At 49.6% G+C, this 17,363-nt stretch overlaps 1 protein-coding gene across 3 annotated transcripts in view; it reads left to right on the forward strand.

Moving 5' to 3' along the window:
• The window catches only part of LOC139584149 (synaptotagmin-7-like), a 115,799-nt gene extending 104,801 nt beyond the window's left edge, over positions 1-10,998 (forward strand). For all 3 annotated transcript variants that reach the window (XM_071415672.1, XM_071415669.1, XM_071415670.1), the window contains 6 exons: positions 146-293; positions 1,318-1,490; positions 4,633-4,747; positions 7,803-8,002; positions 8,376-8,587; positions 10,678-10,998. In XM_071415672.1, coding sequence (XP_071271773.1) covers positions 146-293; positions 1,318-1,490; positions 4,633-4,747; positions 7,803-8,002; positions 8,376-8,480 — 741 coding nt within the window. In that variant the 3' untranslated portion in view covers positions 8,481-8,587; positions 10,678-10,998. The remainder of the gene's footprint in view (positions 1-145; positions 294-1,317; positions 1,491-4,632; positions 4,748-7,802; positions 8,003-8,375; positions 8,588-10,677) is intronic.
• The last annotated feature ends 6,365 nt before the right edge of the window (positions 10,999-17,363 follow it).

Consider the following 17,363-nt stretch of genomic DNA (forward strand, 5'->3'; position numbering starts at 1 on the left):
ATCAGCTCTGTGTGTCTCAGTCGTAAAGCCGGAATCATCCGCTTGATTCCTGCTGAGGACACTTTTGCGAAATGTTATGCAAAATTGTAAGTTGGATAAAAGTGACTGGTAAATGGCATAAATTGTTACAATTATTATTATGAAGGGCCAGGAGCTACCGGCCAAGGACTTCTCTGGGACCTCTGACCCCTTCGTCAAGATCTACCTGCTGCCTGACAAGAAGCACAAGCTGGAGACCAAGATCAAGAGGAAGAACCTCAACCCTCACTGGAACGAGACCTTCCTGTTCGAAGGTACATGGGGATTTACATGCTCTCCTCAATGCTCTCCTCTATGCTCCTATTGAGTGCACTATTTCTATGCTTCCCGTTCTTATTTTAGATTATGATCAAGCTTTTATTATATATTTCACAGCGGTTTAGATGGAACAGGGATTGTCTACAATATCCTTCCTTGTTTTGTCACATAAACTGAAATTAGGCAAACAATTAGAATTTTAGCAACCAGGAAATGGTGGAGCAATTTCTGCATAGTGCAGCTTTAATTTTAGGGTTAATGTTTTGGAACGAGGGTTAGGTTAAGGTTAGGTATCGTTTCAGTATAGGGTTAGGGTTATAGGGTGTGTCCCCCGCGGGACGGTTGAGCTAACTTGCGCTAATGCGTTTAGCATGACGTTTTAAGTTATTAGAACAATTCCCAGGACATAGACATATCTGATCTGGGCAGAAAGCTTAAATTCTTGTTACTCTAACTGCACTATCCAATTTACAGTAGCTATTACAGTGAAATAATACCATGCTATTGTTTGAGGAGAGTGCACAGTTATGTACTTGAAAATGTATAAATAAACCAATTAGGCACATTTGGGCAGACTTGGTAAAACATTTTGAACAGTAATGCAATGGTTCATTGGATCAGTCTACAACTTTGCACATACACTGCTGCCATCTAGTGGACAAAATCGAAAGTGTGCCTAAACTGCAATAATACATTGTGGCCTTTCTCTTGCATTTCAAAAGATTAAATGATTTCTTTGTATTATCTTTTACCAGATCTAATGTGTTATATTCTCCTTCATTAATTTCACATTTCCACAAACTTCAACGTGTTTCCTTTTTCAAATGGTATCAAGAATATGCATATCCTTGCTTCAGGTCCTGAGCTACAGGCAGTTAGATTTGGGAATGTAATTTTAGGCGAAAATTGAAAAAAGGGTCTGATACTATTTAACCTTTTCTCTGTGTCTGTTTTGCTCTCTCTCCCCCTCCCCTCTCCCTCCCTCCCTCCCTCCCTTTCTCCCCACTTCCCTCCCTCCAGGTTTCCCATACGAGAAAGTGAGGGAGAGGACTCTGTACCTGCAGGTGTTGGACTTTGACCGGTTCAGTCGTAACGACCCCATCGGGGAGGTTTCCATCCCTCTCAACAAGCTCAGTGACCTGGGACACATGCAGACCTTCTGGAAGGAACTCAAGCCATGCATGGATGGAGCTGTAAGGCTGGAGAGGGGGAGGGAGAGGGGAGGAGGAGGGGAGGAGGAGGGGAGGATAGGAGGGGAGGATAGGGGAAGATAGGGGAGGAGGAGGGGAGGATAGGAGGGGAGGGGAGGGAGAGGGGAGGATAGGGGAAGATAGGGGAGGAGGAGGGGAGGATAGGAGGGGAGGATAGGAGGGGAGGGAGAGGGGAGGAGGATAGGAGAGGGGGAGGGGAGGGGAGGGGAGGAGGAGGGGAGGATAGGAGGGGAGGATAGGGGAAGATAAGGGAGGAGGAGGGGAGGATAGGAGGGGAGGATAGGAGGGGAGGGAGAGGGGAGGAGGAGGGGAGGAGGAGGGGAGGATAGGAGGGGAGGATAGGGGAAGATAGGGGAGGAGGAGGGGAGGATAGGAGGGGAGGATAGGGGAGGAGGAGGGGAAGATAGGGGAGGAGGAGGGGAAGATAGGGGATGAGGATAGGGGAGAGGGAGGGGAGGAGGGGAAGATAGGGGAGGAGGAGGGGAGAGGGGGAGGGGAGGATAGGGGAGGAGGAGGGGAAGATAGGGGATGAGGATAGGGGAGAGGGAGGGGAGGAGGGGAAGATAGGGGAGGATGAGGGGAGAGGGGGAGGGGAGGATAGGGGAGGAGGAGGGGAAGATAGGGAATGAGGATAGGGGAGAGGGAGGGGAGGAGGGGAAGATAAGGGAGGAGGAGGGGAGGATAGGATAGGGGAGGAGAATAGGAGAGGGGGGGGATAGGGGAGGAGGAGGGGAAGAGAGGGGAGGAGGAGGGTAGGATAGGAGGGGAGGATAGGGGAGGACAGGGGAAGGGGGAAGAAGTAACTCAAACCATGCATGAACGGAGCTGTAAGTAGGGGTGAACAGTTCAGGTAACTTTCCTAAAATGTTCAGGTTTTGCAGAAATCCAGGTTGGAGGTTGGATAATACCAAGAATCAGGAGGGAATAACAAGGAAATCCTCCAACCAGGATTTTTGGAAAAACTTGGAATTTTATGTAAAATTACTAGAATTTTGCAACCTCAGGTGGTCTTTGTCCATTCTCCATTTATCATATTTTTTATACTTAGTCTTGGCTTAGTCTTTTTTCCTGGAAACCTGCCCACACCAGGGCCCATATTCACAAAGAATCTCAGAGTAGGATCTAGGATCATTCATTGTGATTAAAATGTCAAACCGATCCTAGTTTATTACTATTGCACTTAGATGCTTAGTCAATACAGGCCCTGATGAGTAGCCATGTGTCTACACTGCATGTGTCCTCATCAGGGTAGATGCTCCACAGATTATTGTGAAATTCGTGAACGGCACATGAAAACATATATTGTTATATATATTATATATATATATATATATATTGTGTGCAGTACACGATTTTGTATACAGTGAATTTCAATCACAGATAATGACATTAGACAAAAATGATGGTGAGGTTGGTTGGGGTGGATGGGGTGGAGGGGTGGTTGGGGTGGTTGGGTGGATGGGGTGGATGGGGTGGAGGGTGGAGGGGTGGAGGGGTGGTTGGGTGGTTAGGGTGGTTGGGGTGGTTGGGTGGTTGGGGTGGTTGGGTGGTTGGGTGGTTGGGTGGTTGGGTGGTTGGGGTGGTCGGGTGGTTGGGGTGGTTGGGGTGGTTGGGGTGGTTGGGTGGATGGGGTGGTTGGGGTGGTTGGGGTGGTTGGGTGGTTGGGGTGGTTGGTGGTTAGGGTGGTGGGGTGGTTGGGTGGTTGGGGTGGTTGGGTGGATGGGTGGTTGGGGTGGTTGGGGTGGTTGGGGTGGTTGGCTGGTTGGGTGGTTGGGGTGGTTGGGTGGTTGGGGTGGTTGGGTGGTTGGGGTGGTTGGGGTGGTTGGGTGGTTGGGGTGGTTGGGGTGGTTGGGTGGTTGGGGTGGTTGGGTGGTTGGGTGGTTGGGGTGGTTGGGTGGATGGGGTGGTTGGGGTGTTGGGTGGTTGGGTGGTTGGGGTGGTTGGGTGGTTGGGTGGATGGGGTGGTTGGGGTGTTGGGTTTGGGTGGTTGGGGTGGTTGGGTGGTTGGGTGGTTGGGTGGATGGGGTGGTTGGGTGGATGGGTGGTTGGGGTGGTTGGGTGGTTGGGGTGGTTGGGGTGGTTGGGTGGTTAGGGTGGTGGGGTGGTTGGGTGGTTGGGGTGGTTGGGTGGTTGGGTGGTTGGGGTGGATGGGTGGTTGGGGTGGTTGGGTGGTTGGGGTGGTTGGGGTGGTTGGCTGGTTGGGTGGTTGGGGTGGTTGGGTGGTTGGGGTGGTGGGGTGGTTGGGGTGGTTGGGTGGTTGGGGTGGTTGGGTGGTTGGGGTGTTGGGTGGTTGGGTGGTTGGGTGGATGGGGTGGTTGGGGTGGTTGGGGTGGTTGGGTGGGTGGTTGGGGTGGTTAGGGTGGTGGGGTGGTTGGGGTGTTGGGTGGTTGGGTGGTTGGGTGGTTGGGGTGGTGGGTGGTTGGGTGGTTGGGGTGGTTGGGTGGTTGGGGTGGTTGGGTGGTTGGGTGGATGTATAATCCGAACATCTACCAACCTAAAGTTTCTGTGTTTCAATCTCATCACTAACTACTTAGCCTGTTAGCTAACGCTAGCCCTAACCCATGTTAGCTAACGCTAGCCCTAACCCATGTTAGCTAATGCTAACCCTAACCCATGTTAGCTAATGCTAACCCTAAACCTAACCCATGTTAGCTAACGCTAACCCTAACCCTGACCCATGTTAGCTAACGCTAACCCTAACCCATGTTAATTAACGCTGACCCTATCCATAACCCTTTAACTACATAGCTAGCATGTTACCTAACCCTAACCTCAACCCCTAACCCTAGCCCTAATCTTAACCCTTAACCCTAGCCTTAACCTCTAGCCTAGCTATTGTTAGCCACCAAGCTAGCCTAGCTATTGTTAGCCAACAAGCTAGCCTAGCTAACGTTAGCCACAACAAATTGGAATTTGTGTAATGTACACGATAACGTTATGAAGAAAGAAAATCATGTAAAAAAGTGAACGTCTTTTTCACAATTACCTGTGATACCTGTTGGTTTCGCTTTGTCTGTATATAGTGACTAACTGTGTGTGTGTGTGTGTGTGTGTGTGTGTGTGTGTGCGTGTGCGCGTGCGCGTGCGCGTGCGTGTGCGTGTGTGTGTGTGTGTGTTTCCCAAGGGGAGGCGAGGGGACCTGCTGGTGTCTCTGTGCTATAACCCAACAGCCAACACCATCACTGTGAACATCATCAAAGCACGCAATCTCAAAGCCATGGACATAGGAGGAACATCGGGTTGGTATCCCCTCCTTCTCTCCTCCAGTCTCCATACCCAAGTTCAACACCAAACATTTTAAGTAGGCTAAAAGGATGTAGGCTAAAACCTTAATCATTCCAATCCCGAATGAAATGCGACGGCTGTTGCAGTGTATATCATGACGTGGAAACAACATCGATTAAACCCGTTTCACTTGTCTAAACTTTTGTTGTTGCCACGTCATTTTCAACCAAAACAATGATGTGATGATGTGATGATGACGTTCGACATGAAAAACTGATTGGATTTGAAAACAAATCCTTAACATAAAAGGGAATGTGTCTTTCTTTCACCCAACTTTGAACCAACTTTGAACCTAAATCCAAATCAAATCAAATCAAATTTTATTAGTCACATACACATGGTTAGCAGATGTTAATGCGAGTGTAGCGAAATGCTTGTGCTTCTAGTTCCGACAATGCAGTAATAACCAACAAGTAATCTAACCTAACAATTCCACAACTACTACCTTATACACACAAGTGTAAAGGGATAAAGAATATGTACATAAAGATATATGAATGAGTGATGGTACAGAACGGCATGGCAGATGCAGTAGATGGTATAGAGTACAGTATATACATATGAGATGAGTACTGTAGGGTTATTGGAAGACTCTATCCGTCTTCCAATAACATGGTGAATGTTTTTAGTTTTTATTTCACGTTAGTTGACAATTTAACCAAATGTAAATCAAAACTAGACGTTAACGTGAGGTCTGTACCCAGTGGCCTACTTCTTCATCATCTTCCTCATCCCTAAACCCTACCTGTAGCCTGCCTCTGGTATAATGCATTTCCACCTCTCACTCTATCAGTCTTGCTCGTCCTGAATTACAATGAGATATTGTAACAGATCAGTCTTGCTGGCAAAACATCATTAAATATTGCTAAGTTATTTAGCTATAGTGTGGAGCTATAGATGTTGCATAGGAAACACAATAATATCAGAGACATGCTGGGACGGGGGAAACATTTACACGAGCCCTCTCATTGGCTACTATGTTGCAATATCAAAATTCTCAGAGCCACCTTGTTGATACAATGTTTCAGTATTCTCAGAGCTTCTTGTTGATACAATGTTTCAGTATTCTCAGAGCTTCTTGTTGATACAATGTTTCAGTATTCTCAGAGCTTCTTGTTGATACAATGTTTCAGTATTCTCAGAGCCACCTTGTTGATACAATGTTTCAGTATTCTCAGAGTCACCTTGTTGATACAATGTTTCAGTATTCTCAGAGTCACCTTGTTGATACAATGTTTCAGTATTCTCAGAGCCACCTTGTTGATACAATGTTTCAGTATTCTCAGAGTCACCTTGTTGATACAATGTTTCAGTATTCTCAGAGCTTCTTGTTGATACAATGTTTCAGTATTCTCAGAGCTTCTTGTTGATACAATGTTTCAGTATTCTCAGAGCTTCTTGTTGATACAATGTTTCAGTATTCTCAGAGCTTCTTGTTGATACAATGTTTCAGTATTCTCAGAGTCACCTTGTTGATACTGACTGGTAGTCTACTGACTGGTAGCCTGTGGGTAGGTCAAAATAATGAAACTATTTACCAAATCTATTAATTTTAAAATGTTGATTACTTATCCTTGCCATACGCCGGATGATAAGTCAAAAATACTAATGTGTGATGGGGGTTCCTGGATTGTCAGTTTGAACCTGGGAGGGGGTCCCTGGGTCGTCAGTTTGTCTGGGAGGGGGTCCCTGGGTCATCAGTTTGTCTGGGAGGGGGTCCCTGGGTCGTCAGTTTGTCTGGGAGGGGGTCCCTGGGTCATCAGTTTGTCTGGGAGGGGGTCCCTGGGTCGTCAGTTTGTCTGGGAGGGGGTCCCTGGGTCGTCAGTTTGTCTGGGAGGGGGTCCCTGGGTCCCACATGTGTTTTAATGTGTCTTGATCTAATCTGTCTTCTTCTTCTCCACCTCCTCCACCTCCTCCTCCTCCACCTCCTCCTCCTCCACCTCCTCCTCCACCTCCTCCTCCCCCTCCTCCACCTCCTCCACCTCCTCCACCTTCTCTTCCTCCTCCTCCTCCACCTCCTCCACCTCCTCCTCCTCCTCCTCCTCCTCCACCTCCTCTTCCTCCACCACCTCATCTTCCTCCTCCACCTCCTCCTCTTCCTCCTCCTCCTCTTCCTCCTCCACCTCTTCTTCCTCTTCCTCCACCTCCTCCACCACCTCATCTTCCTCCTCCACCTCCTCCTCTTCCTCCTCCTCCTCTTCCTCATCCACCTCTTCTTCCTCCTCCTCCACCTCCTCCGCTTCCTCCTCCTCCTCTTCCTCCTCCACCTCTTCTTCCTCCTCCTCCACCTCCTCCACCACCTCATCTTCCTCCTCCACCTCCTCCTCTTCCTCCTCCTCCTCCTCCTCCTCCTCCTCTTCCTCCACCACCTCATCCTCCTCCTTCACCTCCTCCTCTTCCTCCTCCTCCTCCTCCACCTCCTCCTCCTTCTTCTCCCTCTCCTCTTCATCTGCCTCCTCCACCTCCTCCTCTTCCTCCACCTCATCTTCCAACTCTTCTTCCTCCACCTCCTCCTCCTCCTCTTCCTCCTCCCCCTCCTCCTCTTCCTCATCCACCTTTTCTTCCTCCTCTTCCTCCTCCACATCTTCTTGCTCCACCTCATCTTCCTCCTCATCTTCCTCATCCCCTTCCTCTTCCTCCACCTCCTCTTCCTCTCCCTCCCCCTCTTCCTCCTCCTCTTCTTCCTCCGCCTCTTTTTCCTCCACCTCTACCTCCACCTCTTCCTCCACCTCCTCCTCCTCTTCCTCCTCCACCTCTTCTTCCTCCACCTCCACCTCCTCCTCCACCTCTTCTTCCTCCACCTCTACCTCCTCCTCCACCTCCTCCTCCTCCACCTCCTCCTCCTCCACCTCTTCTTCCTCCACCTCCACCTCCTCCTCCACCTCTTCTTCCTCCACCTCTACCTCCTCCTCCACCTCCTCCTCCACCTCTTCCTCCACCTCCTCCTCCTCCACCTCTTCCTCCTCCACCTCCACCTCCTCCACCTCCTCCTCTTCCTCCTCCTTTCAGACCCCTATGTGAAGCTGTGGCTGATGCACAAGGACAAGCGCATTGAGAAGAAGAAGACTGTGACCATAAAGCGCTGTCTCAACCCCGTGTTCAACGAGTCTTTCCCCTTCGAGGTTCCGGCCCACGTCCTCCGGGAGACCACCATCATCATCACCGTCATGGACAAGGACCGGCTCAGCCGCAACGATGTCATCGGCAAGGTAACCAACTCACCGCTCCCTGCCCATTTTACCTGCGTTTAACCTGAGAACATCCCTGATCGGATTATTTTTATGGACAAAAAACTCCCTCCCTCTCTCTCTCTCTCTGTCTCTCCCTCTCTATCTCTCTTTCTCTCTCTCTCTTTTTTTGTTCTCTATCTCTCTCCCCCTTATTTCTCTCTCTCTCTCTGTCTATCTCTTTCTCTCTCTCTCTCTCTCTCTTTTTTGTTCTCTCTCTCTCTCTCCCCTTCTTTCTCTCTTTCTCTCCCTCTCTCCCTACCGCCTCTCCCTCCCTCTCTTTCTCTTTCTCCCTGTCTCTCTTTCTCTCTTTCTCTCTGTCTCCCCCACCTCTTTCTCTCTCTTTCTTTCTCAGATCTACCTATCATGGAAGAGTGGTCCAGCGGAAGTGAAACACTGGAAGGACATGATGGGCCGGCCGCGTACTAATGTGGCCCAATGGCACGCTCTCAAGGCCTGATCGTCCCGCAGACTCTCTTCCATGGCCCCATACCCTCCCCCTCCCTCCAACGTCCAATCCCCATCCTTATGCACAAGACTGACTAGCTGCCAGGCTGCAAAATACGGGTACAATTAACCATCCGCTCTCTTTACCTCTAGTCCCCTCTGCCCTCTTCTCCTCTTCCTCTCCTCTCTCTGCCCTCTTCTCCTCTCCTCTCCTCTCTCTGTCCTCTTCTCCTCTTCCTCTCCTCTCTCTGCCCTCTTCTCCTCTCCTCTCCTCTCTCTGTCCTCTTCTCCTCTCCTCTCCTCTCTCTGCCCTCTTCTCCTCTCCTCTCCTCTCTCTGCCCTCTTCTCCTCTCCTCTCCTCTCTCTGCCCTCTTCTCCTCTCCTCTCCTCTCTCTGCCCTCTTCTCCTCTCCTCTCTCTGCCCTCTTCTCCTCTCCTCTCTCTGCCCTCTTCTCCTCTCCTCTCTCTGCCCTCTTCTCCTCTCCTCTCTCTGCCCTCTTCTCCTCTCCTCTCCTCTCCTCTCTCTGCCCTCTTCTCCTCTCCTCTCTCTGCCCTCTTCTCCTCTCCTCTCCTCTCTCTGCCCTCTTCTCCTCTTCCTCTCCTCTCTTCTATTCTACTTCACTTCTCTCTTCCTCGGTTTCTTCTCATTCACCCCTGTCTCCCTCCTCCACCCTGCCAATGGTCTCCTTGTTTCTGTCTGTCTGTCCTTATGTTGAGATCTGACGTGTGGTCTCTTCCCCACTGCAGCCTGTACTAGCCTACTGTAGGTATGGTGTCATTTTAGCCACTGCAGCGATGTCCCATGGAATCACAGAAAAATCTTTCAATAAAAATATGTAGTGCCGTTTTAGACAAATATTCCAAGTAACAATACTGTGAGTGTAAAGTAAACCTGAGACAAACCCCTCTAGAAAATAATCTGTATGGAAATGATGTCCCCCTCTCCTTCTCTCCTGTGTGATGTCTCCCTCTCCTTCTCTCCTCTGTGATGTCTCCCTCTCCTTCTCTCCTCTGTGATGTCCCCCTCTCCTTCTCTCCTGTGTGATGTCCCCCTCTCCTTCTCTCTTGTGTGATGTCTCCCTCTCCTTCTCTCCTCTGTGATGTCCCCCTCTCCTTCTCTCCTCTGTGATGTCCACCTCTCCTTCTCTCCTCTGTGATGTCCCCCTCTCCTTCTCTCCTCTGTGATGTCCCCCTCTCCTTCTCTCCTGTGTGATGTCTCCCTCTCCTTCTCTCCTCTGTGATGTCCCCCTCTCATTCTCTCCTCTGTGATGTCCCCCTCTCCTTCTCTCCTCTGTGATGTCCCCCTCTCCTTCTCTCCTCTGTGATGTCCCCCTCTCCTTCTCTCCTGGGTGATGTCTCCCTCTCCTTCTCTCCTGTGTGATGTCCCCCTCTCCTTCTCTCCTGTGTGATGTCCCCCTCTCCTTCTCTCCTGTGTGATGTCTCCCTCTCCTTCTCTCCTCTGTGATGTCCCCCTCTCCTTCTCTCCTCTGTGATGTCCACCTCTCCTTCTCTCCTCTGTGATGTCCCCCTCTCCTTCTCTCCTCTGTGATGTCCCCCTCTCCTTCTCTCCTCTGTGATGTCCCCCTCTCCTTCTCTCCTCTGTGATGTCCCCCTCTCCTTCTCTCCTCTGTGATGTCCCCCTCTCCTTCTCTCCTGTGTGATGTCTCCCTCTCCTTCTCTCCTCTGTGATGTCCCCCTCTCCTTCTCTCCTGTGTGATGTCCCCCTCTCCTTCTCTCCTTCTCTCCTCTGTGATGTCCCCCTCTCCTTCTCTCCTTCTCTCCTCTGTGATGTCCCCCTCTCCTTCTCTCCTCTGTGATGTCCCCTTCTCCTTTTCTTCTCTTCCTGTATGTGTCTATATTGGTTGGATTTGTCCCAGCCATCTCTCTCTTTCTCCACGTCTCTACCCTCTCTATCTTTTCTCCTTGTTATGACCTTATCTCTCTTCTCTGGAAAGTGGTAAAATGTTCAACTGAAGTTGTAGAGAGAAAGAAACCAATCAATACTGTTTTTGATGATGACATAACCTGAAGATCGCTGGACAGCAAATGGAATTATTGACACTTGATGCTGTTTATCTCTCTCTCTCTCTCTCTCTCTCTCTCTCTCTCTCTCTCTCTCTCTCTCTCTCTCTCTCTCTCTCTCTCTCTCTCTCTCTCTCTCTCTCTCTCTCTCTCTCTCTCTCTCTCTCTCTCTCTCTCTCTCAATATCAGTGACTCTCCCCCTTGCTGGACCCCTTATCGTCTGTGTGCTGTGTTGTAGCTCCAAAAAACTTAGAGATGATTAAAAAACTAACTGAAATAACGGAACTTTGAGCTGAACTACGGAACACTTGTTCCTGGCAGAACGGGAAACAGCCCTGACAACGATTGGAGAAAGAAGAAAGAGGGTGATGGAACAACACGAAAAGAAAATACAACAAAAAATGATGTCATTTTTCATAAAAATCCAACAAGTGAAGAATACAATTCAAAATGTTATTTCAATGTTGATGATGTGGTATATAGAAGAAACATAAAAACTGTTCTATTGAGTGTGTGGTGTGTTTTGTGTTTGTGGTGTGTGTGGTGTGTGGTGTGTGGTGTGTGGTGTGTGTGTGTGGTATGTGTGTGGTGTGTGTGTGTTTTGTGTTTGTGGTGTGTGTGTGGTGTGTGTGGTGTGTTTTGTGTTTGTGGTGTGTGTGTGGTGTGTGTGTGGTGTGGTGTGTGGTGTGGTGTGTGTGTGGTGTGTGTGGTGTGGTGTGTGTGTGTTTTGTGTTTGTGGTGTGTGGTGTGGTGTGTGGTGTGTGTGTGTGGTGTGTGTGTGTGGTGTGGTGTGTGGTGTGTGTATGTGGTGTGTGTGTGGTGTGGTGTGTGTGTGGTGTGTGTGTGGTGTGTGTGTGGTGTGTGTGTGGTGTAGTGTGGTGTGTGTGGTGTGGTGACTGTGTGGTGTGTGTGTTCACTGACCCAGCACACCATTCAAACTTCCGACGTAGGATATCTTCTCTCTCTTCATCGACCATCTACACTAGATAACATTATATTATTATATATACATTATCTATATATCTCTCATCTAACTGGTTTCTCCTTTCACTCTTTAGCCCCACATTACAACTAAAGTTTTGGGGGGAAATTTATCTGCACTTTTTTGACAAATGTAATAATAATAACAACAACAACAATAAGAGTTTTATTGATATGAATAATAACACTGATAATGCTGAGGTAATGAAGGTGATCTAAATGGAGGAGGAACTGAAAGGGTGAGTAACAGTAGAATGGAGAGGTCAGGAGGTTATGTAGTCTGGAGGTCAATCAATCAATCAATCAATCAAGTTTATTTTATATAGCCCTTCGTACATCAGCTAATATCTCGAAGTGCTGTACAGACACCCAGCCTAAAACCCCAAACAGCAAGCAATGCAGGTGTAGAAGCACGGTGGCTAGGAAAAACTCCCTAGAAAGGCCAAAACCTAGGAAGAAACCTAGAGAGGAACCAGGCTATGAGGGGTGGCCAGTCCTCTTCTGGCTGTGCCGGGTGGAGATTATAACAGAACTATGCCAAGATGTTCAAAATGTTCACAAGTGACAAGCATGGTCAAATAATAATCATGAATAATTTTCAGTTGGCTTTTCATAGCCGATCATGAAGAGTTGAAAACAGCAGGTCTGGGACAGGTGGCGGTTCCATAACCGCAGGCAGAACAGTTGAAACTGGAATAGCAGCAAGGCCAGGTGGACTGGGGACAGCAAGGAGTCATCATGCCCGGTAGTCCTGACGTATGGTCCTAGGGCTCAGGTCCTCCGAGAGAGAGAAAGAAAGAGAGAAGGAGAGAATTAGAGAGAGCCAAGATTTTCAAAATGTTCATAAATGACAAGCATGGTCAAATAATAATCAGGAATAAATGTCAGTTGGCTTTTCATAGCCGATCATTAAGAGTTGAAAACAGCAGAAAACAGCAGGCAGAACAGTTGAAACTGGAACAGCAGCAAGGCCAGGTGGACTGGGGAAAGCAAGGAGTCATCATGCCCAGTAGTCCTGACGTATGGTCCTAGGGCTCAGGTTCTCAGAGAGAGAGAAAGAAAGAGAGAACGAGAGAATTAGAGAGAGCATACTTATAAGACAGGAGAAGTACTCCAGGTATAACCAACTGACCCTAGCCCCCCAACACATAAACTACTGCAGCTTAAATACTGGTCAGGAGGTTATGTAGTCTAGAGGTCAGGAGGTTATGTGGTCTGGAGGTCAGGAGGTTATGTAGTCTGGAGGTTATGTAGTCTAGAGGTCAGGAGGTTATGTAGTCTGGAGTTCAGGAGGTTATGTAGTCTAGAGATCAGGAGGTAATGTAGTCTAGAGGTCAGGAGGTTATGTAGTCTGGAGGTTATGTAGTCTAGAGGTCAGGAGGTCTGTAGTCTGGAGTTCAGGAGGTTATGTAGTCTAGTCTATGGTAGTCTAGAGGTCAGGAGGTTATGTAGTCTAGTCTAGAGGTCAGGAGGTTATGTAGTCTAGTCTATGGTAGTCTGGAGTTCAGGAGGTTATGTAGTCTAGTCTATGGTAGTCTAGAGGTCAGGAGGTTATGTAGTCTAGTCTATGGTAGTCTGGAGTTCAGGAGGTTATGTAGTCTAGAGGTCAGGAGGTTATGTAGTCTAGTCTATGCAGTCTGGATGTCAGGAGGTTATGTAGTCTAGTCTAGAGGTCAGGATGTTATGTACTCTCGTCTGTGGTAGTCTGGAGGTCAGGAGGTTATGTAGTCTGGAGGTCAAGAGGTTATGTAGTCTGGAGGTTAGGAGGTTATGTAGTCTGGAGTTCAGGAGGTTATGTAGTCTAGAGGTCAAGAGGTTATGTAGTCTGGAGGTTATGTAGTCTAGAGGTCAGGAGGTTATGTAGTCTGGAGTTCAGGAGGTTATGTAGTCTAGAGATCAGGAGGTAATGTAGTCTAGAGGTCAGGAGGTTATGTAGTCTGGAGGTTATGTAGTCTAGAGGTCAGGATGATATGTAGTCTAGAGATCCGGAGGTTATGTAGTCTAGAGTTCAAGAGGTTATGTAGTCTGGAGGTTATGTAGTCTAGAGGTCAGGAGGTTATGTAGTCTGGAGTTCAGGAGGTTATGTAGTCTAGAGGTCAGGAGGTTATGTAGTCTGGAGGTTATGTAGTCTAGAGGTCAGGATGATATGTAGTCTAGAGATCCGGAGGTTATGTAGTCTAGAGGTCAGGAGGTTATGTAGTTTGGAGGTCAGGAGGTTATGTAGTCTGGAGATCCGGGGGTTATGTAGTCTAGAGGTCAGGAGGTTATGTAGTCTAGAGGTCAAGAGGTTATGTAGTTTGGAGGTCAGGAGGTTATGTAGTCTGGAGGTCAGGAGGTTATGTAGTCTAGAGGTCAGGAGGTTATGTAGTCTAGAGATCCGGAGGTTATGTAGTCAGGAGATTATGTAGTCTAGAGGTCAGGAGGTTATGTAGTCTGGAGTTCAGGAGGTTATGTAGTCTAGAGGTCAGGAGGTTATGTAGTCTAGTCTGTGGTAGTCTGGAGATCAGGACGTTATGTAGTCTGGAGATCAGGAGGTTATGTAGTCTAGAGGTCAGGAGGTTATGTAGTCTAGTCTGTGGTAGTCTGGAGGTCAAGAGGTTATGTAGTCTAGAGGTCAGGAGGTTATGTAGTCTAGAGGTCAGGAGGTTATGTAGTCTGGAGGTCAGGAGGTTATGTAGTATAGAGGTCAGGAGGTTATGTAGTCTAGAGGTCAGGAGGTTATGTAGTCTAGAGATCAGGAGGTTATGTAGTCTGGAGGTTATGTAGTCTAGAGGTCAGGATGATATGTAGTCTAGAGATCCGGAGGTTATGTAGTCTAGAGGTCAGGAGGTTATGTAGTTTGGAGGTCAGGAGGTTATGTAGTCTGGAGATCCGGGGGTTATGTAGTCTAGAGGTCAAGAGGTTATGTAGTCTGGAGGTTATGTAGTCTAGAGGTCAGGAGGTTATGTAGTCTGGAGTTCAGGAGGTTATGTAGTCTAGAGGTCAGGAGGTTATGTAGTCTGGAGGTTATGTAGTCTAGAGGTCAGGATGATATGTAGTCTAGAGATCCGGAGGTTATGTAGTCTAGAGGTCAGGAGGTTATGTAGTTTGGAGGTCAGGAGGTTATGTAGTCTGGAGATCCGGGGGTTATGTAGTCTAGAGGTCAGGAGGTTATGTAGTCTAGAGGTCAAGAGGTTATGTAGTTTGGAGGTCAGGAGGTTATGTAGTCTGGAGGTCAGGAGGTTATGTAGTCTAGAGGTCAGGAGGTTATGTAGTCTAGAGATCCGGAGGTTATGTAGTCAGGAGATTATGTAGTCTAGAGGTCAGGAGGTTATGTAGTCTGGAGTTCAGGAGGTTATGTAGTCTAGTCTGTGGTAGTCTGGAGATCAGGACGTTATGTAGTCTGGAGATCAGGAGGTTATGTAGTCTAGAGGTCAGGAGGTTATGTAGTCTAGTCTGTGGTAGTCTGGAGGTCAAGAGGTTATGTAGTCTAGAGGTCAGGAGGTTATGTAGTCTAGAGGTCAGGAGGTTATGTAGTCTGGAGGTCAGGAGGTTATGTAGTATAGAGGTCAGGAGGTTATGTAGTCTAGAGGTCAGGAGGTTATGTAGTCTAGAGGTCAGGAGGTTATGTAGTCTGGAGGTCAGGAGGTTATGTAGTCTAGAGGTCAGGAGGTTATGTAGTCTAGAGGTCATGAGGTTATGTAGTCTGGAGGTCAAGAGGTTATGTAGTCTAGTCTGTGGTAGTCTGGAGATCAGGAGGTTATGTAGTCTAGTCTGTGGTAGTCTGGAGATCAGGAGGTTATGTAGTCTAGTCTGTGGTAGTCTGGAGATCAGGAGGTTATGTAGTCTAGTCTGTGGTAGTCTGGAGATCAGATGGAGAGATATGAGGGAGAGGGGGCTCTCGTCCTCCAGTTACCACCCCAGACTAGTTGTGCTTTTCAAGCGCCATTACCCTATGACACACTCCAGCAGGATTCTGGTTACTATGTGGTCGTCATGAGGAAGTGCAGCTCCAGCAGGAGTTTGGTTGCTATGTGGTCGTCATGAGGAAGTACAGCTCCAGCAGGAGTCTGGTTACTATCTGGTCGTCATTTTGTAGATAGATTGAGACATTGATTTGTCTTTCTGTGATTGTGAGGGTAACGTGGAAGTCAGGGGACAGGGAAACCACTGTGTAAACCACTCTGTGTAATGTTCTGTAGGCAGCATTTTTATTATATTGCTAATGCTGTTGTGTTCTTCTGTTTCTGTCCCGTCCTGACCTCATCAACCCAGCTGCCCAGAACGCTTTGCTCAGGGTTTTCTCTGCACAGCATATTTATTTTTGCTGCTACATTCAGTTGTAATGCCATGGAGGCTATCTGTTTTGGTGTTTGAATGTAGGCAACTTTGACAGGAAATCATATGGAAACCAGTACTGTGATTTGTAAGAGAACATCAGACTCACAGACAGTCAGTGTGCGTTTATATCAAAGTGCACAACACAGTGTATTTGTATGTGAGTGTCTCAGTGAGTCTCTCTCTCTCTCTCTCTCTCTCTCTCTCTCTCTCTCTCTCTCTCTCTCTCTCTCTCTCTCTCTCCCTCTCTCTCTCTCTCTCTCTCTCTCTCTCTCTCTCTCTCTCTCTCTCTCTCTCTCTCTCTCTCTCTCTCTCTCTCTCTCTCCCTCCTCTCCCTCACTCCTCTCTCTCCCCCCCTCTCTCCCCCTCTCCTCTCTCTCCCTCACTCCCCTCTCTCTCCCCCTCTCCTCTCTCTCCCCCTCTCCCCCTCTCTCCCCTCTCGCTCCCCCTCTCCTCTCTCTCCCTCACTCCTCTCTCTCCCCCTCTCCTCTCCCTCCCCCCTATCCCCCCTCTCTCCCCTCTCGCTCCCCCTCTCCTCTCTCTCTCTCCCTCACTCCTCTGTCTCCCCCCTCTCTCCCCCCTCTCTCCCCCTCTCCTCTCTCTCCCCCTCTCCCCTCTCTCTCCCCCCCTCTCTCCCCCTCTCCTCTCTCTCCCCCTCTCCCCCCTCTCTCCCCTCTCGCTCCCCCTCTCCTCTCTCTCCCTCACTCCTCTCTCTCCCCCTCTCCTCTCTCTCCCCCTCTCCCCCCTCTCTCCCCTCTCGCTCCCCCTCTCCTCTCTCTCTCTCCCTCACTCCTCTGTCTCCCCCCTCTCTCCCCTCTCGCTCCCCCTCTCCTCTCTCTCCCCCTCTCCCCCCTCTCTCCCCTCTCGCTCCCCCTCTCCTCTCTCTCCCTCACTCCTCTCTCTCCCCCTCTCCTCTCTCTCCCCCTCTCCCCCTCTCTCCCCTCTCGCTCCCCCTCTCCTCTCTCTCTCTCCCTCACTCCTCTGTCTCCCCCCTCTCCCCCTCTCTCCCCTCTCGCTCCCCCTCTCCTCTCTCTCCCCCTCTCCCCCCTCTCTCCCCTCTCGCTCCCCCTCTCCTCTCTCTCCCTCACTCCTCTCTCTCCCCCTCTCCTCTCTCTCCCCCCTCTCCCCCCTCTCTCCCCTCTCGCTCCCCCTCTCCTCTCTCTCTCTCCCTCACTCCTCTGTTTCCCCCCTCTCTCCCCTCTCGCTCCCCCTCTCCTCTCTCTCCCCCCTCTCCCCCTCTCTCCCCTCTCGCTCCCCCTCTCCTCTCTCTCTCTCTCTCTCCCTCACTCCTCTGTCTCCCCCCTCTCCCCCCTCTCTCCCCTCTCGCTCCCCCTCTCCTCTCTCTCTCTCCCTCACTCCTCTGTCTCCCCCCTCTCCCCCTCTCTCCCCTCTCGCTCCCCCTCTCCTCTCTCTCTCTCCCTCACTCCTCTGTCTCCCCCCTCTCCCCCCTCTCTCCCCTCTCTCTCCCCCTCTCCTCTCTCTCCCCCTCTCTCCCCCCTCTCTCCCCTCTCGCTCCCCCTCTCCTCTCTCCTCTCCCCCCTCTCCCCCTCTCTCCCCTCTCTCCCCCCCTCTCCTCT

Source organism: Salvelinus alpinus, chromosome 9 (genome assembly GCF_045679555.1).
Source record: "Salvelinus alpinus chromosome 9, SLU_Salpinus.1, whole genome shotgun sequence".
NCBI classification, from domain to species: domain Eukaryota; kingdom Metazoa; phylum Chordata; class Actinopteri; order Salmoniformes; family Salmonidae; genus Salvelinus; species Salvelinus alpinus.